Source organism: Dama dama, chromosome 7 (genome assembly GCF_033118175.1).
Source record: "Dama dama isolate Ldn47 chromosome 7, ASM3311817v1, whole genome shotgun sequence".
In the NCBI taxonomy this organism is placed as follows: domain Eukaryota; kingdom Metazoa; phylum Chordata; class Mammalia; order Artiodactyla; family Cervidae; genus Dama; species Dama dama.
In genome coordinates, this window is record NC_083687.1 from 12,995,173 (window position 1) to 13,021,897 (window position 26,725).

At 39.9% G+C, this 26,725-nt stretch overlaps 2 protein-coding genes and 1 non-coding gene across 6 annotated transcripts in view; 1 reads left to right on the forward strand and 2 right to left on the reverse strand.

The window, feature by feature from the left end:
• Window positions 1–20,523, reverse strand: part of STK38 (serine/threonine kinase 38) — a 44,243-nt gene extending 23,720 nt beyond the window's left edge. Inside the window, exons 1-5 of one of the 4 annotated variants that reach the window (XM_061146553.1) lie at window positions 20,226–20,523; window positions 15,568–15,700; window positions 3,023–3,074; window positions 1,999–2,121; window positions 364–447 (exon numbers count right to left, since the gene is read on the reverse strand). In XM_061146553.1, the coding sequence (XP_061002536.1) occupies window positions 364–447; window positions 1,999–2,121; window positions 3,023–3,074; window positions 15,568–15,698 (390 nt within the window). In that variant the 5' untranslated portion in view covers window positions 15,699–15,700; window positions 20,226–20,523. Of the gene's footprint in view, window positions 1–363; window positions 448–1,998; window positions 2,122–3,022; window positions 3,075–5,170; window positions 5,375–15,567; window positions 15,704–20,225 lie in introns of those variants that run through there. The other 3 variants (XM_061146550.1, XM_061146551.1, XM_061146554.1) reach the window with 3 other exon arrangements.
• On the forward strand, window positions 11,367–11,473 carry LOC133060068 (U6 spliceosomal RNA). Its single transcript, XR_009693730.1, has one exon. It is a non-coding gene; the product is annotated as a U6 spliceosomal RNA (small nuclear RNA).
• A 5,631-nt stretch (window positions 20,524–26,154) lies between the features above and the next one.
• On the reverse strand, window positions 26,155–26,707 carry LOC133059023 (small ribosomal subunit protein uS17-like). The gene has a single exon (XM_061146066.1). It carries the CDS (start codon window positions 26,672–26,674, stop codon window positions 26,198–26,200), a length of 477 nt encoding a protein of 158 aa, XP_061002049.1. The 5' UTR covers window positions 26,675–26,707; the 3' UTR covers window positions 26,155–26,197.
• Between the last annotated feature and the right edge of the window lie 18 nt (window positions 26,708–26,725).

Consider the following 26,725-nt stretch of genomic DNA (forward strand, 5'->3'; position numbering starts at 1 on the left):
ATAATACACAACTTTCCTCAACATTCTGTAAGGAACATGCTACTACAGTAAGTACAACCTCAAAAAACAGCTCCTAATGACAAGGACAGCTTGTGATCAACTGCAAAACACGAATATCAGACGTTTCTCTAGTAGATTTTCAACTTTAAAAAGACTGCACATAATGTCTTAGGTATTATTTGTACCTAAAATATATATAACTGCTTCTACAGGGTGGGGGGGTGCGAGAAAGCAAAGTAATATTATATGACAGGGCTAAAGAAAACTAAAAGAGGAATATACACTTCAATTAAGCAATAAGAACAGTTTTAGAAGACAAAAATTCATCAGATGACTAAAATCACTGCTACAATTGTGCTTTACCTGCTCTTTTTCAAGCATATCTGCTTTACGAAGTATTTTCATTGCATACACATGGCCCGTATCTTTCTTCTGAACAAGCCGCACCTAAATATTGTAAGAGAAACACCAGGAGTTCATGATGCCAAATTAATGGTTTCATGTGTAACAAGAAATCATATTTAAACTGAAAAAGTACTGCAATTTTTATATAAGCAATAACAAAGCAGAAGAAAATGCTTTTCAGTGTTTCAAAATGGATATATTATACACAGTGAGGTCAGTGCCGAAACATCCTCAGATATCTCTACCTCTGAACAGCTCTGGCTCCCAAGTTGAACAGATCAAGCTAATTCAAAATCCTCACTTTGGACTCATCAAACCCATGACACATGTCATCCAGTCAGCTCAAAAAAATATAAGGAAATGTTTACAACAATGTCTAAAACAATAGCAAAAGCTAAGGCACAGGAAAAAAATGCCTGGAAGTGGGGTAGGAACTAAAATGTATACTTAGCGAAATAGAGTTTTCTGCAGCTCTCCTTTCTCTTTTTTACTTTCCTTTTTTTTTTTTTTTTTTTTTGAGAGAGAGAGAACAGATAATTTGTGATGAAAAGAAATGGTCTGCAAACCCAAACACAACTACTCGGCAAGTCCCTGCACATTCCCTCCTCCTCCCCCAAGACAAGTATGCTTTCTTCTCCCTGAAACATTCTTATTTTCCTCGTCCCCATGCCCCCCCCCCCCCTTCAGTGAACATAAAGCTCTTTTAGACGTGGTCCTGTACCTTTTCCTCTCTCAAGAGGCCAACAGGGATTCTGAACACTGAGGGATCAATTTAATCTTTCACCTGTGCCTTTGAATATGTACTCACATTTCCCCTAGGTGCTGGTTTTTTATAATGTGCTGCTCCTTTTGTATTTACAATGATAGTGAAACTATTGCATCAGTAGGTCGTCCACTTCGGGTGTTTTCCACAAATGGGGAGGATCTTGCACAGGCTCATTCAAACCCTTCCCAGCAGACTGCTCTTGTGATCAAGCAGGACGCACTTGAACAACCAGCTGGGACAAAGCTGCAAATACTTTCATTCTCTACCACCACCCACATTAACTTATTTCTATAAATTGTTTCCCAGGGCCTCTTTTCAGAGCTGTACCAATCTGGCAGGAAGAAATAAAGGGTGGAAATATGCTGGAAGTTTGCTCTTGGAAAGGCAGTGTAATGGGAAAAGCAACAGCTTTGAGATCAGGAAGACCTAGGCCCTGCTTTGGTACCATTGCCAAATGGATGTGTGACACTGGAACATTATCTATCCCCTCAGGTTTAACCACATCATGTATAAAATATTAGTCATGATTCTAGGAAAGAAGCACTCACTAAGTTATAAATATTGATTTATTTCTACCTATCAACTCTCCCTCTAGATGAATATTTAAAGCATCAACACCATCTCTAGCAAAACAGAGAACAACCAGATCCCTGGGACAGTGAGAGGGCAAGAAAAAGAGGACAGAGAGCAGGTTAGACGTGGGGCTCAAAGCAGGGCCCACCCACGCCCTGCTACAGTTCTATCAGCCAGCACAAGCTCACGTTACGTTAGAAGCTTCGATGTGCTGTGGCATTCCTGTATTTGATAAGTAGCTGTGGTGTTTTTACCTCACCAAAGGCTCCTCTGCCTATTACTTTTAAGGACTCAAAATCTTCCAGTCCAAGTCTTGTTCTCTTCAAGCGAAGAAACTCTGTTTCCTTCCGAGCATGAGCTGATCTCCGGAGTCGTTTCTAATGTTTAAACAGAGAGGGGAGAGAGGTGGGAAGGAACTCTGCAACAGGTCTTATTTGTGGTTTAGCCCACCCAGAAAGCAGGGCCCCGCCAGACTAAACACCATCTGTTCACACAGGAAAGCACCGCAGAAGGACCCTAAGGAGGTCAGCCCTGCCTCCCCGTTCTCAGACACAATAACCACCCTGAACAGAGGATGAACCTGCTTCACAGCCCACTACTCTAATGTTCCTAAAGTGGAAGGATAAACAATCAACATTTCCCTTTAACTTTTTTTATATACAAGTATGGTTTTTATTTATTTTTTTCTTATATACAAGTATGGTTTTTAAATTTCTCTCTGGAATTTTTACACATTATGGTTCATTCTATGCATTAACTTCCTATTGTTCCTACAAGTCTTGGGTATTTTTCACCATTTTTCTGGGTTCTATGATTCATTCCTCCTTTTGAGAACACCTCCATAGCCATTTCAGTTCTTTCCATAGTTTCTTATTAATTGTATTTTCTGCCACATCTGTGGGCATTGGGGGGAAAAGGCTGATTCGAGAGGTATTTCACCTTGACAAAAATTTCAGAAATTTGTTCCACTTCTATGGAGCGTTTTCAGTGAATTAAAAATGCTAATTTGCTTTTTAAAATTTTATTTCATGTCTTCCTTTTCTTGGAATTCTAAAGCTAATTAATTTACTACTACAGAGCCTAGAAGCCATCCTTTCCTGGTATTTAATAATCAACTTCTCCCTCTGCATGAGTACCTAAATCCAGAAGCACACCCGCCCTCATAATTTCCTGTTACAAGTCAAAACCCTTCCTCCATGCACCAATGCTAATAACTTGCTACACAAGACATGATCTGTCAGGCTTGGTTTCAAGGAAAATTTTTCCAATATTAATTACCTCTTCATCCTTGAGGCCTTCTTCTTCCATCACTTTTTCTAACTTCTTTTGTCTAAAAATAAAGACATATGAAATTCACATTTGAATGATAACTTTCTGTTAATCTATGTACAATTTTTTTTTTAACTGATAGAAACAGGTAAAACTCAAAATGCTTCATTGAAACAACAAATTACAGTTACTAAAGCAAGTGAAAAGATTCTCATCCTTTGTTAGTTCTACATTTTGACAAAAATTGTTTAAGATGTTAGTACAACAAAGAACCTTAATTTCGAAATGTAAAGTTCTCTGTGTGTGTGGTTGTTCCTCCTTAACAAACCACCAACAGCTGGTGTCTGATAACCTCTTCTATCAGGGTGTTTCTCTCCCTGCCCCAGACTGAAATCTACTTCCTTTATTTTCACATCTTCCTCCTCCTCCCTGCCACAAGCACAGTAATAACAAAGGTAAACACAGAATTTGAAGATTTAAGGGGGTGGGGGGTGGGGGGAATGTTGGAAAAAGGTGATTAGCAGCACTGATAAAACTTAAAAGCCACATGGACCAGCCAAAACAACAAACAACAAAACAATACCAAAAAAGCACCAAGGAAAAAAAACCCAAAAACAAAAAACTTGAGATTCTAAATCCTGATACCTTAGAAACTGCATCCAAGAATATTTTTGACCTATACTCTTATACTGATTTGATAAAACTAAGAGAAACAAGTAAAATTTCCTTATAACTAGTTCCACACATCTGTTATTTATTCTGCATAATAAATGAAAGCACAGGGGCTAGAATCTCCTCTATCCCTATCAGCATCCCAGATAACAGGCCAGCTGAGCAGGGCAGAGAAGAACAGACACATAGGGTACACGAAGCACCGTCATGTGGTCTAGCCCAGTTGAGGCACCCTGCACTTCGAATGCCACACAAGGATGGTTGACTCAGTCTGTACACAATTAGGAGCTACTAGAGACTTATGCACAACAGAATGGTGTGATGAGGTTTCTCTTTGAGAATGGCAACCTGTAGTAATGAGCTGATGGGCTATCAGGAAAAGAAACAGGCAGAAGAGAGAGGAGACAGGAGACAGAAGTAGGAAGGGACTCTGGAACAAGAAAAGTTATCATGAGTCAGATGGATAATAAAGATGGAACTAGGGCTGGAAACTCAAAATGTGACCAGAGTCACTGCAAAGATGACCAGCTGACAGAAGGAGTCAAGCGAACAGTCTTGGAATTTCTTGTGTGGGAGGATAATGGTGCCACTAACCACGACAGGGAACATACAGAGAGGAACCTGGGACAATAAGAGTTTTATTTTAGTCAGTGAATATTTGCTGCAATACCGGTATTTAGTGAAAATGAGTATTTTTATTTAATTATATTTATTTACTATTAGAAATCATATTACAGTACAAATCCACAGGCTCAGATGATAAACAAGAATTTGTGTCCAAACTCCCAGGAGGTGAAAGGATCCACTCCAACTCTGAAGGAAGAAGAAAGCATTTCCATGACTCCCAGTCTGCCCACTCCTCTTCTCCTAGTTCCCAGAATTGTCTGGGGATATGGGTCTATGTGTGCACACAAACTAGAGAGAGAAGGCTGTACAACTGGTAACTTCAGGAGTGAAAATTAATTCCATTTTTTGGTTAAATAGTTGAAGTTGGGAAGAGTAAGAAGAGTAAATGCATGGTAAGAACTATAAGAACTCAACCCTGGTCAGCTACTTCTGGGCTCTGAGTATCAAACACCATCATACTTCCTGACTACATGTTCTCTGAATGATCACACCAGACTGTGACAGCAGTCTAACATGCTATCACACAATGTGTGTTATAGAGATGGCTCCCTCTGAATTTTAAATCTAAATTCAAACTGGAAAGTATTCTACACTGCCGCTGCAAGTGTAATTAAACTGGTCTCAGTAGATAATCTGCCTGAGAGTAAAGTATTCAGCAGCAGCAGCATCTTGAACACAACCAGATTCTTTTCTTTTCTGGCCACTGCGTGCAATTTGTGAAATAAGAAATCTTAGGTCCCCGACCAGGGATCAAACTTTTGGGCCCTCAGGCAGTGAGAGCTCGGAGTCCTAAAAGTGGACTGCCAAGGAATTCCCCTCAGATTCTTTTATTAGAGAAAAACTCCAGAAAAAACCTACCATGCAAAATGATCCATGGTAATGATTCACCGGGACCAAGTCAAAGATCTTGAAGACACCAAAAATGGCATAACACAGTGACATCTTACAAAAGGCGTGTGAATCACATCCTCTGTGAAGCAACACCACAGAGCTACTGACTTGTCAGACTCGTGTTGGCACTGTGATGACAAGAAAATGGCCATGCTTTTGGAGATGCATATTGAAGCAGACAGGACTCAGAAGACAGATGTTTCAAATTTGCTTTAAAACACAATAGCAAGAAAAAATAAAATGGAATAGATGAGACAAATTTAGCAAAGTCTTGACAATCACTGAACCTAAGGGCTGACTGTATGGGGCGTCACTGTATTAGTCTTTCTACGTGTGTGTTTAGAAGTGTCCACAGTGATGAACAAAGGCGGGCTCCCTCCACTGCACGTTATCTGGTGGCAGGGCCAGGTAGCTTAACACCCCAGCCTCTGGTGAGGTCACTCCAGCTCAGCTCCAAAGTTTCAAACCAGGACCCTGAGGGGGAGAGGCGCTTTCACACATAGAGGCCACACCCAACCCCACCCAGCAAGGCTTCCTTGAGCTCCCTTTATTAGCATGTGAGACCATCTCCCACATGAGACAGTAAGTTCTTTTGAAGACAAGGACCATATCTGAATCCTCCTTCTCCACTAAGAATAGTGCTTTGTACACAGCAACTTTTTTAAGATGTCTGTTGTATGTCAGTCGCTTAGTTGTGTCCAACTCTTTGCGACCCCATGGACTGTAGTCCACCAGGAGCCTCTGCCCATGAAGTTTTCCAGGAAAGAATATAGGAGTGGGTTGCCATTTCCTTCTCCAAGGGATCTTCCCAACCCAGGGATTGAACTCGAGTCATTGTAGGCAGATTCTATACTCTGAGCCACCAGGAAAGCCCAAGATGTATTTACTAAATTAAAAAAAAAAGAAGTGTCAATGTACACACACATTCATGACTATTTCTTGTAATTAGCCCCCCTTACTACACCTAATTTAGACTCGCCTCCAATACAGCTTGATTCAAAGGCAACAGGGATGGGAGGAAAGGCTAGTCCACTATACAAGCAAGTTGAGTGGACAATATTTCTAATTTCTGCAGATGAATCACTTAAAACCAAGGAAAATGGTATAGAAATAAACAGTGGGTATCTCCATGATCAGAACTTAGAATTCTCCAGAATTACCCTAAAAATGAGTATTACACAAATCTTTAAAAATCTCAACAAACTAGTTTGACTGATATCTAGTCAGTTCAATTCAGTCACTCAGTCGTGTCCAACTCTTTAAGACCCCATGGACTGTAGCACGCCAGGCTTCCCTGTCCATCACCAACTCCTGGAGTTTACTCAAACTCATGTCCATCGAGTCAGTGATGCCATCCAACCATCTCATCCTCTGTTGTCCTCTTTTCCTCCTGCCCTCAATCTTTCCCAGTGTCAGGGTCTTTTCATGAATCAGTTCTTTGCAACAGGTGGCCAAAATATTGGAGTTTCAGCTTCATCATCAGTCCTTCCAATGAATATTCAGGACTGATTTCCTTTAGGATGGACTGGCTGGACCTCCTTACAGTCCAAGGGACTCTCAAGAGTCTCTCCAAAACCACAGTTCAAAAGCACCAATTCTTCAACGCTCAGCTTTCTTTACAGTCCAACTCTCACATTCATACATGATTACCGGAAAAACCGTAGCTTTAACTAGACAAACCTTTGTTGGCAAAGTAATGTCTCTGCTTTTTAATATGCTGTCTAGGTTGGTCACAGCTTTTCTCCAAGGAGCAAGTGTCTTTTAATTTCATGGCTGCAGTCACCATCTACAGTGATTTTGGAGCCCAAAAAAATAGTCTGTCACTGTTTCTATTGTTCCTCCATCTACTTGCCATAGATTGATGGGACTGGATGCCATCATCTTAGTTTTTTTGAATGTTGGGTTTTAAGTCAGCTTTTTCACTCTCCTCTTTCACTTTCATCAAGAGGCTCTTTAGTTCTTGACTTTCTGCCATAAGGGTGGTGTCATCTGCATATCTGAGGTTATTGATATTTCTCCCAGCAATCTTAATTCCAGCTTGTGATTCATCTAGCCTGGCATTTCACATGATGTACTCTGCATAGAAGTTAAATAAGCAGGGTGACAATACACAGCCTTGACGTACTCCTTTCCCAATTTGGAACCAGTCTGTTGTTTCATGTCTGGTTCTAACTGTTGCTTCTTGACCTACATACAGATTTCTGAGGAGGCAGGGAAGGTGGTCTGGTATTCTCATCTCTTTCAGAATTTTCCACAGTCTGTTGTGATCTACACAGTCAAAGGCTCTGGCGTAGTCAATAAAGCAGATGTTTTTCTGGAATTCTCTGGCTTTTTCTATGACATTCAACAGATGTTGACAATTTGATCTCTGGTTCCTCTGCCTTTTCTAAATCCAGCTTGAACATCTGGAAGTTCACGGCTCATGTACTGTTGAAGCCTGACTTGGAGAATTTTGAGTATTACTTTGCTACCATGTGAGATGAGTGCAATTGTGAGGTAGTCTGAACATTCTTTGGCATTGCCCTTCTTTGGGATTGGAATGAAAATTGACCTTTTCCAGTCCTCTGGCCACTGCTGAGTTTTCCAGATTTGCTGGCATATTGAGTGCAGCACTTTCAGAGCACCATCTTCTAGGACTTGAAAGAGCTCAACTGGAATTCCATCACCTCCACTAGCTTTGTTCGTAGTGATGCTTCCTAAGACCCACTTGACTTCGCATTCCAAGATGTCTGACTCTAGGTGAGTGATCACACCATTGTGGTTATCTGAGTCATGAAGATCTATTTTGTATAGTTCTGTGTATTCTTGCCACCTCTTCTTAAATAAGTCTAGACTCACCCATTCCTGGGGCCCAAATAAAACTGACACTTGTTCACTAGTAATAATCAAACATTGCATTTGCTCACTATAATAACCACACATTGCAAAACTCAGTATCAGATCAGACTAAAAGCAAACAGAAAAACCTGAGTAAGAATATGGAAGAGAAGTAGCAGGAGATGCTGGTTCTCAGAGGGTAAAATGTAGAAGAATTCTTATATGATTTAGGGGGAAGAAAGGGAAGAGCACAAAATTATTGCCTATTAAATTAGGCTTTTAGAAAAAAAATAAATTAGGCTTTTGTGGCTTTAATTAATCCACCAAAATAATATTCTTAAAGAACAGAAACAACACAGATCATTTTGTAAAAAAAAATGCCAGTTGCCTCAGTTTTCATTTCAAACTGCTACAAATTATCCAAACCATTAATTTTCTATGAACAACTAGGTGATTATTAACACCTATCTCTCTTTATGGATACCCAGGATCACATGAGAGAACAGGAGAACTGCCATTGATAGAGAAGCTTAACACAGAGGCCAGGAAAGGCAAAAGACAGATTAAAAAATATGATTTGCACTACTCGATGTACTCAGTTTGCCATCTATAAGGAGCTTCAATAAGCATTCTGCCACACTAGACTCAGGAAATTTAATTGTTTAAACCAATATGTAGGATCACTGTAGTGTTTCTATGAAATAGCCCAATGTTCTCTATTCTACTTTTACACAGGAGACAATTTCCAAATGATTTTCATTTTTCCTTCTGCCTTTCAGCTTTGATCTCATTTCCCTCTGCAGTAAACCCTTTGTTCAAATATAACCAATGTTGGACTTCCCTGGTGGTCCAGTGGTTAAGAATTCACCTGTCAATGCAGGGAACATAGGTTCCATCCCTGGTCTGGGAAGATCCTACATGTGGAGGAGCAACTAAGCCCATGCACCACAACTACTGAGGCCACATGCCTAGCTCTGCAACAAGAGAAGCCACCACAGTCAGAAGCCCCACACTTGCCGCAACTAGAGAAAGCCCGCATGCAGCAATGGAGACTCAGTGCAGCCATAAATAAATAAAAAGTTGCAAATATAACTCAGTGCTCTACTATAAACAGAATGGCACAAAGTTGCATATAGGGACTTCCCTGGTGGTCCAGTGGGTAAGATACCACACTCCCAATGCTGGGGACCTGGGTTTGATCCCTGATCAGGGAACTAGATCCTACATGGCCCAAGGAAGACCTGGCAGAACCAAATAAGTAAAAATATTAAAAAAAAGAAAAAGAAAAAAAGTTGCGTGTAAGTGGGAGAAAAACTAGAGATTTTAAAGACAAGGCATATACAAACAAAAATTTGTATTACAACCTGATCTCTTTTATTAGCCCCCAAATTTACCAGCCCAATACTTACTATTTCAAACTGCTCATCATATGTTAGCCACATATTCATAATTAAATGTTTCTTAACCATCAATTGTCTCATATCATTAAAACTCTGCTTATTTTTCAAGGTTCTGTGATGTTGCCCCCATGACATCAAAACTCTTAAAAATCTATCTCTGACAGTTCCAATCTAAGTTTACTGACTACTGTAGTAGCTCCTGCCAATCACTGTTCTTTAAATTTTTCAAATTTTCATAGTTTTTAAAGGCTACAATCTATTTACAAATATCACAAAATACTGGCTATATTTCCTATGTTGTACAATGCACCCTTGTAGCCTATCTTACATCTAATAGTTTGTACCTCCCACTCCCCTACCCCTTTATGACCCCTCCCCCTTACTGGTAACCACTAGTTTGTTCTATCTGTGAGTCTGCTTCTTTCTTTGTTATATTTACTGGTTTGTGGTATGTTTTAAATTCTACATACAAATGATGTGACACAGCATTTGTCTTTCTCTATCTGACTTACTTCATTTAGCAATAACGCCCTGTAAGTCCATCCACATTGCTGAAATGGTAAAAATTTCATTCTTTTTATGGTTTAGTAATATTCCATTGTGTGAGTATGTATACATACATCACACATCTTCTTTACACAATCCTCTGTTGATGGACAATTAGGTTGCTTCCATATCTTGTCAACTGTAAATAATGCTACTATGAACATTGGGGTACACAGCTTCCTGAACTAGTGACTCTGTTTTTTTACTAATAAATACCCAGGAATGGAATTGCTGGATCATATGGTAACTCTATTTTTAGTTTCTTAAGAAACCTCCATACTGTTTTCCTCAGTAGCTACATCAATTTACATTCACACTGACCATGCAGGAGGGTTCTCTTTTCTCTACATCCTTGCCAACAATTGTTATGTGTGTTCTTTTTGGTGATAGCCATTCTGACAGGCGTGAGGTGATATGGTGGTTTTGATTTGCATTTCCCTGATGATTAGTGAAGTCGAGCATCTTTTCACGTGGCTGCTGGCCATCTGTGTTTCCTCTTTGAGAAAATGTCTACTCAGCTCTTCTGCCCAGTTTTCAATTGCATTGTTTGACTTTCTGATGTTGAGCTATATGAGCTATTTATATGCTGCTTTTCTTTTTTAATTTTCTTGGAGTGATAAAACCCCAAATAAGACGGTCTTACCAAACTGTATCAACAAACTTAAGACCAAATATCAACTCACGTCCAAAAAAGAGGGCACTAAGGAAATGCAAAAACTAGAATAAGGTATCACCTCACACTGGTCAAAATGGCCATCATCAAAAAGTCTACAAACAAAAAATGCTGAAGAGGCTACGGAGAAAAGAGTACCCTCCTACACTATGTAAACTGGTACAACCATTATGGAGAAAAGCATGGAGCTTCCTTAAAAAACTAAAAACAGAACTACCATATGATCCAGCAATCTCACTCCTGGGCTTGTACCTGGAGAAAATCATAATTCAAAAAGATACATGCACCTGAATGTTCACTGAAGCAGTATTTACAATAGCCAAGACATGGAAGCAACTGAAATCTCTATCAACAGAGGAACAGATAAAGAAGATGTGGTACATATATGCAATGGAATATGACTCAGCCATTAAAAAGCAGAAAATAACGCCATTTGTAGCAACAAATGGATGGACCTGGAGATTATCTTTCTAAGTGATGTAAATCAGTTAGAGAAAGGCAAATCATATGGTAACACTTATATGTGGAATCTGCTTCTCTTGTGGCTCAGCTGGTAAAGAATCCATCTGCAATGTGGGAGACCTGGGTTCGATCCCTGGGTTGGGAAGATCCACTAGTGAAAGAAAAGGCTCCCCACTCCAGTATTCTAGCCTGGAGAATTCCATGGACTGTATGGGGTCACAAAGAGTCAGACACGACTGACTGACTTTCACATATGTGGAATCTAGTGCTCGCTTCGGCAGCACATATACTAAAATTGGAACGATACAGAGAAGATTAGCATGGCCCCTGCGCAAGGATGACATGCAAATTCGTGAAGCGTTCCATATTTTTTAGCCTCCAACTAATAAAAATAAATGAAAAAAAAAAAAAGAAAAAAAAACATATGTGGAATCTAATTTAAAAATGATACAAATGAACTTATTTACAAACAAAATAGATTCACAGATCTTGAAATCAAACTTACAGTTACCAAAGGGGAAACATGGAGGAAGTGATAAATTAGGAGATTGGGATTAACATTGGGATACACATTACTGTAAATAAAACAGATAACAAGTACCAACTAACTATTATCAAATAAAACAAGTTAATCAGAACTCATAAACATTTCTTTGTATCTGCAACACCAGAAGCTCTGATTTCAAAAGAGCAGTTGTAAAAAAAAAAGAGAGAGAGAGAGAGAGAGCAGTTGTATTTTAAAATAACCATCCCCAACAGGTTTCACATGCCTAGAGCGTGCAAATTTATTTTTTAATTCCCCATGCTCTTTTTTGTCCCAGTGAACAAAGCTAGCCACCACCACGTATAAAGTATCTTGCTATTCTGCATACAGAGCTGCATATTTAAAATCAAATCATATATCCCATGTAAATTATGATTTATACCCTCCTGTAAAAAATGATTGCAAAATCCTTATCCATACCCTAGCACACAGAATCCATCAATATATAGAGAACAATGCATTTTGACCAAGAGGGTTTTACCTCAGGAATGGAAGGTGAGTTTAACATTCAAAACTCAGTCCATGTAATTCACCACAGTGAAAGAATAAAGAAAACACAAGATGATCATCCCAAAGATGTAGAAAAAGCATTTTACAAAATTCAACACCCACTCATGATAAAAATTCTCAAATAGGAACATAAGGAAACTTTCCCAATCAATGAACAGCATCTTTGAAAAGCCTACCTTAACATCATAACTAACAGAGAAATAGTGCTTTCCCCTGTAAATCGGGAATAAAAGATGTCTACTCCCATCACTTACATACATTCCACACTGCACCTGAAATCCTAGTCAATGTGAAAAGGTAAAAAGAATGAAAATGTGTACAGACTGGAAAGGAAGATGTAAACCTCTATCTGGGTATGATTCTTTACAAAGAAAATTCTAAGCAATCTACAAAAAGGCTACTATGAAAGTAAATTAGCAAGTTGCAAGGTTTAAGGTCAATATGCAAAATTCAGTTATAGTTCTACAGACTAGCAACAAAGAAGTGGAAAATGAAATTTCAAATATCCACTTACAACAGCATCAAAAAAAAACCCAAAAATATTAGTAATAGACAAACAAAACACATGAAAGGCCTCCACCCTAAAACTAGAAAATATTGCTAAGAAAAATTAAAGACTGAACAAAAATGGAGAGACACGCATCAAAAGATTCAATATTGTAAAGATGTCAACTCTCCCTCAAACTGATCTACAGATTCAATACAACTATAACCATAATTCCATCAGGCTTTTCTGCACAAACTGATTAAGCTAATTTTTAAATATATATGTAAATTCAAAGAACCTAGAATATTCAAAGTAATCTTGAAAAAAACAAGAACCACCACCAAGTTGAGGGCTTATACTGACTTCAAAACTTACTACAAAGCTCCAATAATCAAGACAATCTGATACTGGCATACAGACAAATAGATAAATGAAACAGAACAAAGAGCCCAGACAGATTTACAATTACATGGAATTTGATTTTCAAAAGCAATTTAATGGAGAAAATAAAGTCTTTGCAACAAAGAGTGCTAAAATAATTGGATATCCATATGGAAAATATATTTCAAACCCCACCTCATACCCCACACACTTATCAATTCAAGATTGATCACATAAATTTAAAAACTAAGCCTATAAAACTTCCAGAAGAAAACATAAGAGAATTATCTTCATGACTGAGGAGTAGGCAAAGGTTTCTTAGAGGTCACAGAAGGTAATAACCACAAAAGAAAAAAAAAAATGCCAAATTAGATGAACAGGAAAGCCACAGACTGGTAGAAACTTTGCAAAACACATCTACAACAAAGGATCAGTATCCAAAGAAACTCCAAAACTCAATAGTCAAAAAATTTGAACGAACACTTCACAAAGGAAAATATGGCCAAAAGGCATATAAAAAAAATGATGAACATCATTTAATCATCAGGGAAATGCAAATTAAAAAAACAATCAAATACCACTGAGCATCCACAAAAAGAGCTAGTTAAAAGACTAACAATACCAATGTTTAAAATATATACATATAAAGCAACTAGAACTCTCATACATCATTGGAAATATTTTAGAAAAATGTCTAGCAACTTCTTATAAAACTAAACATATACTAATGCATATTTATGAGCCAAGAGCCAGCTATTCCATTCCTAAATATTTACTTAAGAACTGAAAACAAATGTTCGCAAAAAAGATCTACACATAAATGTTCGGAGCAACTTACTCAGAACAGCCAAAAACTTTAAAAAGTCTAAATTTTTACCAATAAAAGAAGACATAAGCAAACTATGGTACAGTCAGAAAACAGAATGGTACTCATCAATATAAAGGAACAAACTATGGACACAACAGCAAAATGGATGAACTTTTAAAACATTAGGCTGAGTGCAAGATGTGCTTTATTCAAATGAATCCATTTACATGTTCCTTTTGTATGGAACAGACAATATTAATCTATGGTAGAAACAAAACCACAGCAGCAGTGGCCAGGGGTTGAAGAAGAATCTCCAGGAAAGACCTTTCTGGGGTGATGGTAATATTCTGTCTTGAGAGAGGTTTAAGTCACAAAGGTATATGTTTTTGTCAAAACTCATCGAAATGTACCCTTAAGGTGGTGCATTTCATTGTATGCAAACTTGCAACTCCCTTAAAAAATATATATCTCAAACTCGTTATACAAGCAGAAATATTCAGAAGTAAAACAAACAGACATCTGCAACATACTTTGAGGTACAAGCAAAAAGATTAAGATGAATTAATAAATGCATTAAGGGATGAACAGATCAATATGTGATAAATGATAAATGTAGAAGAATCTATATGAGGTCTGTATGTGTATTTACTTTATTGAAAACAATTCTTTCAACTTTTCTGTGCTTCTAAATATTTTCATAATAAAATACTGGGAAAAATTTTTAAATAATGACTTACTACATGGATAGTACACACTAGATCAGTAACAATACCTGCCACTCTAATAGGGAAGACCCTTTATATTCTATTACAAGTTAAGCACTAAAGGGATGTTGCCTATAAGCTTAAATTATACGTAATGACCCATCTCTGATAACCCTGCCTCTCAAGTAATGAGCATTAAGCTAAAAGACCTTTGTTTAGCTCATAGAACAATCATCACCAGGCCCACCTGTGAGTGACTGCAGGGAGGAAGAAATTAAAACAGCCCCTCTGGAAGCTGACTGGAACCAGGAAATGTCTGACTTTACTCTCTCTCCGGTTAGTGGAAGAAAAGCCTTAGGCAAGATGGTTCTTTAGAGGCATGAGTCCACCATCTTCTCAGTTTTCTCACTTTCAGAACAAAGTCACTATTTCTTGCCCCAACAACTCGTCTCTCAATTTACTGGTCTGTCAGTGCAGCGAGCAGTATGAGCTTGGACTCTGTAACACTACCACCACCGTTCACGTGATTACTAGGTGTGAGGCACTTTGGTGGGTACTTATATGTGCTACATCTAATACCCACAGCAATTCTGAAAGGCAAGTAGTACTCTCCTCATTTTCCAGATAGGAGAACTGATGTGCAGAAAGACTAAAAACCTCATACATGCAGAAAGACTAAAAACCTCATACATCGACCAGATGGTAAAGGCAGGATTCTAAACCCAGATCTGGCTCCATAATACTGCTCTTTCCATTATATCACAGTGTCTTAATGATGAACTCCAAGGTTTTGGTCCAATTAACTTCTTATAGTACCATGGAATTTTATGTTCTTGACCAGTAAACAGAAATAGAAATAAGTAGGTTAATAGCAAGGAATTTGGAAATCAACAACACTGTTACTCCACCGTAATGGAATTGGTTAGAACATGGTTGCTGCTCCTCGTCTCCTTTCAGTCATATTACAAATGTGATTCATAAAACAAGAGAAGGATCCCAAAACCATAACTCGATTTTCTCAAAATTCTGTACCTCATTTCTCGTTCTTCATGTTGAGCAATAAGGTTGCTATAAAAATTCTCCAGGGTCACTTTGGTCATTGTCACCCTTTCCTTTGTGTGACTACTCATGGACGAGCAAGGTGTTGAGCCTGTCATTGCCATGGCTGCTAGAAACAATGAAAAAAAAAAGAGGTATTAGTTTTGGAGACAGAATCCACCAGTTCTGCACTCTCCTACCCTACTGATAGGAATGTAAATTGACCTAAGTTTTCTGGAATACAAACAGTATTAAACAAAACCCAGACAAACAGAATACTTGGTGAAAACAAGTATACATTAATGTTTTTTGACACAGAAATACCATGCCTAGGTATAAGGCCTTAGAGAAACTATCACACAGTTCCTTTTTAACTTTTCATGTGCCAATGGAACCCGTGCCCCCTGCAGTGGAAGCACAGAGTTGAAACCACCAGACTGCCGGGGGACTCCCCCCAACTCCACACAGGCCTTTAAGGGAGCATGAACAGGATGTGCACTACAGAAGATGGTCCTTATGCCATCAACTGTGTCAGGAGAAACTAGAAGCAATTCAGTAAGCAAATCAAGAAGTAAAACGTTGTGGAGACATATAAAGAAATAACCATATAGCAGTCAAAAGCAACATGAATACATCCTTAAGGAAGAGCGTTGCATTTTTCAGAAAGAAGGGAACAAGACCACAATACCAAATACATATATTAAGAACATGTAACACAGACAGTACCATTCTTTGCCATCTAGGAATCTACCTTAAAGGAATCAAAGACCCACAAGGATTCACACACAAAGGAATTCAATGCAACATTGTAATGACAAAGAAAAACTACAAGTAACTTGAATAATCAAGAATAGAATTGATTAAATCATGGGAAAGTCCTACAATGAAATAACATGCAGACAATTAAAATATGTTCAAATGTTTGTCAGGAAAGCCTTTAAAGAATAAAACAAAAAACATTTTTCAGGAAAAATATTTCCAATCTAATTTAAAATAATAGGTTATAAAACAGAACATATACCATTTCACTTTTATGTGTTTACTGTATATGCAAAGAATTATTAGAAACATATATCAAAATGTTACCAGTGGGAAAAAATATTATTAGTGGTCTAACTCTAGGCAGGGAGAATACAATAGATCATCTTCTTGTCTGTGCTTTTCCACATTTTCTTCAATGAGTGTGTACAATTACCATTAAGTTACCATGAACTTTTAAATTTACAATTTCTATAGTTTAAAAAAAATCTGACTAAAATCTTCACCTACAAGTATAAATGACATGGCTTATGGTATTCGACAGATGTCTGCTATCTATTTGAGTTGACAAGTTAAAACAAAAAACTATGATGGAAACAATACTACAAAAGAAAAAACCTAAGTCATAACTTTAGTGATGAAAGATACCTTAAAAACAAGAGGCCCTAAGTTCCTAGTTTTACATATTTGAAAACTGATACCAATGAGGTTTAAATAGCTTTGTTGTTGCTTAGTCACTCAGTCGTGTCTGCCTCTTTGCGACCCCATAGACTGCAGCATGCCAGGCTTCCCTGCCTTCACCATCTCCCAGAGTTTGCTCAAACTCATGCCCATTGAATCGAGGCTGCTACCCAATCATCTCATCTTCTGTCGACCCCTCCTCCGCCTGTCCTCAATCTAACCCAGCATCAAGGTCTTTTCCAATGACTCGGCTCTTCACACCAGGTAGCCAAAGTATTTGAGCTTCAGCATCAGTCCTTCCAATGAATATTCAGGGTTGATTTCCTTTAGGATTGACTGGCTTGATCTCCCTGCTGTCCAAGGGACTCTCAAGAGTCTTTTCCAACACCACAATTTAAAAGCATCAGTTCTTTGGCACTCAGCCTTCTTTATGGTCCAACTCTCACATCAGTACATGACTACTAGAAAAACCATAGCTTTGCTATATAGGCCTTTGTTGGCAAAGTGATGTCTCTGCTTTTTAATACACTGTCTAAGTTTGTCATAGCTTTCCTTCCAAGGAGCAAGCGTCTTTTAATTTCAAAAGTTTTCTTAAGATTCTCCTCTTGATACTTTGCAACTTTTAAAATTGTTTTGGAAATTAAATGTAGCCTTTTAAGATATGTGTAAACACATTACTACTAAGAAAAAAGGCAATTTTTTCAAATTAAGCAATTTTACAAAAAGATACTGGGGGGGGAAATCACATAAAGAATAATTTTTTCAGAGAAGAGATTCAAAATCAAGGCTCTACTTCAAAGTCAGTCATTCATGATGTGCTAAAATGATCAGTAATCACAAATTCAAGACACTGAATTCATCTCAATCTTACTATAAAACGTTATTTTTTATCAGGAAGTTTCTCCTAACATCAAAGCAAACTCAAATGTTTTTAGGATATCAGAATTCTTTTTAAACCTCTGTCTGGTTTATGAAGCTTGGGTGTGGTTCCTTATTTGTCAGCCTGTACCCCCTCCACCCACAATGAAAACCACATGCTCTCTAAGTTTGGTGAGGAAATTTTAAAACCAGATTTAAAAACAAGTCTGAAGCAAGAGAGTGCTTAGTACTCCTCCCTTGTCTGAAAATTTCCGGAGAATGTTTCTGTCTGTCTGTCTCTCTCTCTCTATATATATATACACACATTTTAACAAATGAAATTATTTCCACGTAAAAACACTAGAGAGTGTTTAAGCCTAAGAAAAACAATGCCCTCCATATAACAGGCAGTTAGTAAACATAGATTGAGCAAATTAATGATTTTCAGAAAAAAAAAAAAAGATTTTCATTTGTCAACAAAGGTAAAGAACAAAATTACATTTATATTAATGGGTATATAAAAACTGGAGAACAAACATTTTGACCTATTTAAGTTGCTAGCATGACTTCCTAAACTTTGTAAAAGATCAACGGGAGATTAAATACACTCAAAGATACTCCTATAAAAGGCCAACAATGTTCTAACAGAATGGTTTTCAACCTTCATTCAGTCTCTAATGCAATGGCTAAGGTTACACCGTCCTTCCCTTTGGCCTTTCTTCAAACCCTCCTCCCCATCCTTTTCCTCTGCTCATAAATTCATAATTGATAATTCTAATAACCTTTCATCAAAAGTTACTATTGCCCTACAGCAATTTATAGGTTTTCTGGGTCAACCAAGTACTTTACGTAAGATGGCTTTCTCTCAAGCTTTTGACAACTCAAGCCTTCTTGCCCTGACCTATAGGCCACTGGAGGCCCTTGCCCTATTTGTTTCATTCTCCAACTTAGAATTAAGAAATGATAGGTAAGCAAGAAATCTTAAAAGTTAAAAAAGAAATGTAACAGAAGAATGTGTTCTTCACAAGTCTGGGCAAACATTAAAAGGAGATCAAATGAAAACTGTCGTGTCTAGAGAGTTATGCATGGTTAACTGACTGACTTTACAAAGGTACCCTGTGAACTCCGTAAATATCCCCTTTCCTCACCAATTCTGTCTTTGTGACTGACAACCCAGTATCTTTCATTTGGACAATTCAACACTGGAGCTGAGACTATTCCTTAATAGTCACATATCTAATTTTTCCTCCTGGAACTGTAAGACACTGGAAAGCAAGCACCCTGTCCTATAATGCTTTTAATATTCTTCCCCATATCGCGAACAATACTACGCGCTTAGTTAAGTATCTTATAAAAGATTTGCTAGGAAAAACTGGTTTCTTATGCCCATTACTAGGAGCCGAAAATATGTATGTATGACGGGGGTGGGGTTAGGACATGGAATGGTTTTCTATACCGAGCGCGATAGAGTTGACCTCATCCCCTTAAGAGGAAGCTGCCATCTCTCGCCTGGGGGGAGACTGGAGCCTATTATTGAGGTGGTGGTTGTTCTACGCTTAGGGAAACCACATCCACTGCCTGGCTAATTCTAACTCGGATCCAAAGTGCGCTGAAAGGGAGAGGAAACGCAGTGGTCTCCACTCCAGCCTTCCCCCGTACACTTCAAAAAGAACAAGATCATCTTTGTGTCTGTTGGTCTAGTGAGAGCTCTGGTCTCACTACCTGCCATTCTGCACACTTAAAAGTCTTAAAAAAAAAAAAAAGTCTTTCTGCACAGACTCTGCCCCAAGTCCTTACTTTCCTTCTCCACTCTCTCTTTAAAAAAGGCTCCACCACATTTTCCTGTGGTTTTCAGTTGGATTATATGAAGCCCGGTACCCTAAGACTAACCATAGGGAAGGGGGCAGACGCAAAGGTACCGCCGCCCCCCAAGGTGGGAGAGAGGGTGGCTTTCGACAACTGCCTCAGACAACACCTCTCAGATTCTTAAGACTCCAGGAAAAAAAAAGAAAAGGACGTGAAAATTGGTAACGACCGACAGACATCCTGGAGGGGAATGAGCGGTGGCAGCGAGCAGACAAAGCAGGCGACAAGGAAAGAAGAGAGCCTGGCACCCGCCCCAACCTCACGCGAAGACAGAGAAAGGACGGGGTGCGGAGCCTGGGAAACCAGGCGGAGGACCGGCCAGGAGCCTCTGGAAGCCGGGAGGAAAAGCACTGACAGGAGGGGTCGAAAGGGCAGGGCTGGAAAGAAGACGCCGGCGGGAAAGGGAGAACCCCAAAAAAGAGTCAGGGAAAGAGGAGAGAAGGGGAAAGGCCGGGATGGACGGAAGACAACGGCAGCAAGACACTCACCGGAGCCCGGGGCTGAGGGGAGAGGCAGGGCTGGGGGCGGCGAACAGCCGCAGACGCCGGCCGGGCCAGCGGTCTCGACGTGAGGAAAGGCGAAACCCCCGCAGCAGCTGCCAGCCGACCCGAGGAGGGGAGGGGACGCGTTAGGGACTCTGAAGTAGGGGGCCGCGGGGCGGTTGCGGGTGTGAAGACGACAGGAAGAGCCCCAACTGCCGGAAAAGACGGCAAGCGCAGGGGCCAACGCTGCCCAGTACCCCACGGCGGAGACGGGCTGGCGCGGCGGCCAGGGCGCCGGACTGCGCAAGCGTGACTTCCCGGAGCCGCGGCGCGGGTTCCGGGTCTGCGCATGCGCCGCCCCTCCCCGCCCCTCCCCGCCCCGCCCCATTCCGGCTGGAGAGGCCGGGTTGCGCGCAGAAGTCTGAGGGGTGGGGCATTTTCGGGGTGGGCGGGACCAGGCTGGGCTCGCGGGGAGAGTCCTTTTAGGTTTTTTTTTGTTTGTTTTTTTCGTTTTGAAATAATTATAAACTCTCCCCCAACGTGACAGAATTAGTACAAAAAGGTCCCTTTTACCCATCACCCACCCAGCTTCTCTCAGCATCTTACATAACTACATTGCGTTATCAAAACCAGGAAATTAATATCGGCGTAGTACAATGGACTAGACCGATGCAGTTAACTAGATGACAAACCTCAGATTTAACCACTCGGGCTTGCACTCGTTTCTGCGTGTGAGCGCGTACTCGCGCTCATCTGTGTAGTTCCATGAAGTTTTTTCACCTGTGTAGTCACGGTCCCCTACCAACTCTTGATTTCCTTCATAAATAGGTCCCCCGGAGCCCTTCCCTCCGCTCCCCCCGCATCTACACTGCCTTAAGGTAAGGATTAGCATACTCTGCCTTGGATGGGATGAGCTCTCATAGGTTTGGACATCTGATACCGGATACGGGGAGGGCACCCCAGTGTGCACAGAACCTGCTTTCCAAGGCTACCCAGCTGCGGAGTCTGTCCCATCCTTTGGGTTAGCGAGGACCCAAGACTCGGACGTTCACTGGTTCCTTGAGAAAGGAGCGCAGTGCCCTTGAGCAAAAATTACCAGGCTCCTGGAAACAAAGATAACAATGCCCCTGCCTGCCTTCAACAGAGGCCAACTAGGCAGCGAAAGAAGCACGTGTGCAAGTCATTCATTACTGTTTTGTGGTATTAGGGTGCCCCCAGGCTCTTCTGTATCTGTGTAAGACCTAAGGCTTGGTTTTAATCCTTCAAGCTTGGGGTCCTAGGCTTTGTTTCCTTAATGGTCTTAAAAACATAGGCTTTCCTTGACTGCTTTCATCTTGCTAGACTTCAAAGCCCAGTTTCCTTTAGTCTCAGCACACAAAAACCACTTTGCTTTTCAATCCCCCGCCCAGAGGCCCTTCTTCCTCAGTGACTTTTGTTAAAGTCCTCCCTATCCTTAAGGACTTAATTACATGCCAGACTTTTGCATAGCACTTTTCGGTTTATGAACCACATGCAAGAACTTAATCTCAGGTGATCCTCACAACTCTTTTTTTTTTCTTCTTCTTCTTCCGTAATTATTGAGGTATAATTGACATATAGCACTGTATAAATTTAAGGTGTCCAACATAATGATTTGACCTATCTCATGAAATGACTATGACAATAAGCTTAGTAAACATCCATCATCTCATATAAATACAAAGTCAAAGAAACAAAACTTTAGGGCTTCCCTTGTGGATCAACTGGTAAAGAATCCACCTGCAATGCAGGAGACTCAAGTTCAATCCCTCAGTCGGGAAGATCCCCTGGAGAAGGAAAGAGCAACCCACTTCAGTGTTCTTGCCTGGGAAATCCCATGGTCGTAGGAGCCTGGAGGGCTACAATCCATGGGATCTCAAGAGTCAGTCACAACTTAGCAACTGAATGACAACAACTTTAGTGAGGAGGATGCTGCTGCTAAGTCGCTTCAGTCGTGTCCAACTCTGTGCGACCCCATAGACGGCAGCCCACCAGGCTTCCCCATCCCTGGGATTCTCCAGGCAAGAATACTTGAGGAGGCAGTGACTGCTTATTCTTCACAGTGACTGGTTACAGTACTAGACTTTTCTTAAATGATAGGGAATTGGTTAGTCATTACCTCATAAAAATAATGGTGAAGAGTTTAAGTTGTGCCTATGATTTCCAGAGGCATAAGCAAGAAGTGACCAAGTCAAGTTAGTCTCCCTTGTCTTGCAAAATAAGATAAATTTTTTTGATAAATTTTTTAAAAAGAAACAAAACTTTCATATATAGTATACTTTTGTTAGGTAGTTAGAATAGGGAAAAAGAGTCCAAAATGGTGGTGGCTAAAAGACCTGGAAGGGGAAAGCCTACGAAAATAGAACAAAGAAAGGTACGAGGACTGGAGTTAGAACCTCAGGTAAAACAAACAATGCTCCTGCCTAGGCCCAATTTACATAAGACAGGTCCAGGGACAGAGAAACATAAAAAGAGGAGCCAAAACCCTCTCTCTCTCTCTCTCTCTCTCCCCCCACCACGCGATGGGGCGCTCTTCTCTTCGCGTCTTTGAATCAACGTGCCCTCACTCCTCGAAGATGGATTTTCCTGCTATTATCTAAATAAATAGAGCTGTAACACTGATTTATTTAAGAGCTATAACATGGTCAGTCCTCCAAGAGCTGTGACCCGCCAAGGGGGCTTCAATGTCCGTCACTCCAAATTTTTGTTGTGAGGAGACAAACAACCGAGGAGCATACACTCGCCTGATACTTTCATATATAGTATTCATATATATATAACAGTGTTAATTATATCTATCACAGTGTCCATTACATTCCTAGTATTTAAATCTGGAAGTTTGTACCTTTTGACCACCTTCATTCAACTTCCCCTCCCTGCTCTGGTAGTCACAAATCTGATACCCTTTTCTATAAGTTGGGTTCATTTATTTGTTTTTGATGTATAATTGATCTACAACTTTAGTTCCTATTCTACAACATACTGTCTCAATATTTCTATACATCTCAAAATGCGTGTGTGCATGCGTGTTCAGTCATGTCTGACTCTTTGCGACCCTATGGACCATAGCCTGCCAGGCTCCTCTGTCCATGGGATTCTCCAGGCAAGAATCCTGGAGTGAGTTGCCATGCCCTCCTCTAGGAGATCTTCCCAAACCAGGGATCAAACCTGTGTCTCCTGTGTCTCCTGCGTTGCAGGTGGGTTCTTTACCACTGAGCCACCAGAGAAGCCCACATTTCAAAATGATGTAAGTCTGTTTACTAGTGTTACCATACAAAGATATCATGTAGTTATTGACTATATTTTTCACACAGTACATTTCAGACGTATGACTCATTTATTTTGTAACTAGAAGCTTGTACTTTTAATCTCCCTTACCTTTCTCCCCCACCATTCTTACCTGCCTCCCCTCTAGGAACCACCAACTTGTTCTCTGTATCTATAACTCTGTTTCTGTTTTATGTTTGTTCATTTACATTTATTTTAGATTCCACATGTAAGTGAAATCATATGGCATTTGCTTTCTCCATCTGACTAGCTTCACTTAGCGTAATATGGACCTCTAGGTTCATCCATGTTGTCGCAAATGGCAAGATTTTGTTCTTTTTCATGGCTGAGTAGTATTCATATATGAATATTATATGTATATATATACATTACATCTTTATTCATTCATCTATTGTTGGGTACTTAGGTTGCTTCTATAACCTGGTTGTTTCAACTAATGCTGCAATGAACATAGGAATGCATACATCTTTTCTAATTAGTGTTCTTGTTTTCTTTGGATAAATACCCAAGAGTAGAAGCTGAATCAAATAGTGGTTCTATTTTTAATTGTTTTTCATAGTAGCTGCACCAGTTTCCATTCCCACCAATAGTGCATGAGGATTTCCTTCTCTCCACATCTTGTTATCTTTTTGATAACAGCCATTCTGATCTTCACATCTCTTTGGCAAGTCACAAAGGATAAGCTGCTGTTGTTTTACTTTTCAAGATCAAGGTCTTGCCCTTTATTTTTATTTTTTTCTAACATTTACTTTTTAACTTTTATATTATAGTGGACTATAATTGATTTACAATGTTGTGTTAGTTTCAGGTGTACAACAAAGTGATTCATTTATACATATAAATATATCTATTCTTTTTAAAATTCTTTTCCCACTTAGATTATTATAGAATATTGAGCAGAGTTCCCTGTACTATACAGTACGTACTTTTTGGTTACAAAGGTGAGTTTGTAGTGTTAAAAAGAAAACCATAGGCCCAAAATGGCATCATTTATGCTGAAGCCCATGATAACAAACTTAGATTTAATACCTCATCTAATTGCAGTTTTTACTTTCCCTGGGGAATGTAGTCTCAGTCATTCATCCTGGAATTTTCTGATGAGCACCAACAAGGTAATCTGTCATTTGGACCCTCTCCATCCCACCCTCCACAACCCCTACAAAGGAAGAAGATGGAATCTGCATGATTCAACCTCACCCTTCCCCCAAATAAGGTGATCTGGCCTAAACAATCCTTTCCTTTCATTTGCTAATTGCTTCCTTGCCCACTTGTAAAAACCATCCATTCTGCACAAGGTCTTCGGGCTCCTTTCTCTTTACTAGCTGAGATACTGCCTGATTCACGAAGACTGAACAAAGTCAATTACAACTTAAGATTTACTTGGTGGAATTTTTGTTTTTTTAACAACAGATAACTGGGCGATGTGCCTTTTAGACAGTGCCAATATATAATTTCCCTGGAAGATAAAGATTCATACAGAGTAGACTAAGTCAGATGACCTGGGATATACTGGGCCACATCTAATGGAAGTTCTTAACTTAAGTCTTACTATGACTTTACTAATGCTGCTGGCTATGTTATTTGTATTTCATCTGTTTTACAAAATTGCTGTTTCTTACACTGCCAAATGTGTGACTGAGGCCTCTGATAAAATAATACTTAGTTCCATGTGAGATCGATGATGGTAACACTGTAACTCTAGATATTGGAAGAAGCAACAAGAGGGAATGTTTTCTTGGACCAAGAGGCTAGTAAGACAGGTGGTTCAGAGAATTTTGGATACTGTTTTATGGCCTAGTCCAGTAACAGCACACTGAGTGGCCTGTCAACAAATCTCTGCCAAACCTGAGAATGGACATTCTCAGCACCATGGGATAAAATGGTCATGAAATGCCCCCCACAGAATCATGGTCAAGTTTATGAGTGAAAAGGGGCTCTGCCAACTGAAAACTGACACTTGCCATCTACATCCACAAAGATTAAATCATGGCCATTGCAACAGTTGACCTTCAGCTCCCCTGAAAGGAGTTCAGGGTGAAAATCAGGAATGAGGCACTCTGTGGTCTGGGAAAAACTGGCAGAACAGGTCTTCAGATAGTTAAATCTTTTCAGGAGAAGATTTTATGAATCCCAACTCTTGCATCTTCTCATACCTAGAGAAACACTGACATCATTAATGGTGACATCTGCTTTGGCTATTAAGGAAAATTTTACAATTAAAAGTCAAAATAGAGTAGCTATGGTTCAGATATCCTGGGAAATAACTAGGTGATGTTATGGGTGTACTTTCAGATTAGACCTCGTATTGCTAAACACTTGAATTTTCTGAGTCGTCTCAGGCTTGGATGCCCCCATTCTCAAAACAATGTCTGCGAAGCTAGTAACTGCAACCTTACTTTTTATAAAACTAGGCAACTGGCTACCTGGCTACAAGTCTCCCCAAAGTGACAGGTCCAGACTGGGTTTCAGGCCTATTCTTCTAAAAAGAAATGAGATTTATTTTGTCTATTAAAATTCCAGTTATCACTCCTCCAACTACTTCTAATTAGGTATGTTACACCAAAATGGCAGACCAAGGGATTGAGATTTTATTTTATTTTATTTATTTATTTATTTATTTTGACGGGGAAAATATCTTTATTGTGTTTGGGGCAGCGGACAGAGGTCCAGTCTCAGAACTTCTGGAACTGCTTCTTGGTGCCGGCAGCCTTGGTGACCTTGAGGACGTTGAAGCGCACGGTCTTGCTCAGGGGCCAGCACTCGCCCACCGTGACGATGTCACCGATCTGGACGTCCCTGAAGCAGAGAGAGAGGTGCACGGACATGTTCTTGTAGCGCTTCTCGAAGCGGTTGTACTTTCGGATGTAGTGAAGGTAGTCTCGGCAGATGACGATGGTCCTCTGCATCTTCATTTTGGACACCACGCCAGACAGGATCCGCCCTCGAATGGAGACGTTACCAGTAAAAGGGCATTTCTTGTCAATGTAGGTGCCCTTGATGGCCTCCTTTGGAGTCTTAAAGCCCAGACCAATGTTCTTGTAGTATCGAGGGAGCTTTTCTTTGCCAGTTTCTCCAAGCAGGACCCTCTTCTTATTTTGAAAGATGGTCGGTTGCTTTTGGTACGCACGTTCTGTCTGAATGTCCGCCATCTTCCTGGCTGCCTGAATAAAGGAAGGCCGGCGGGGGGCGTCCGGGTTTCC

Bases quoted from the DNA above. Each gene is read 5' to 3' on its own strand.
- LOC133059023 (XM_061146066.1), bottom strand. From the start codon at position 26,674: ATGGCGGACATTCAGACAGAACGTGCGTACCAAAAGCAACCGACCATC.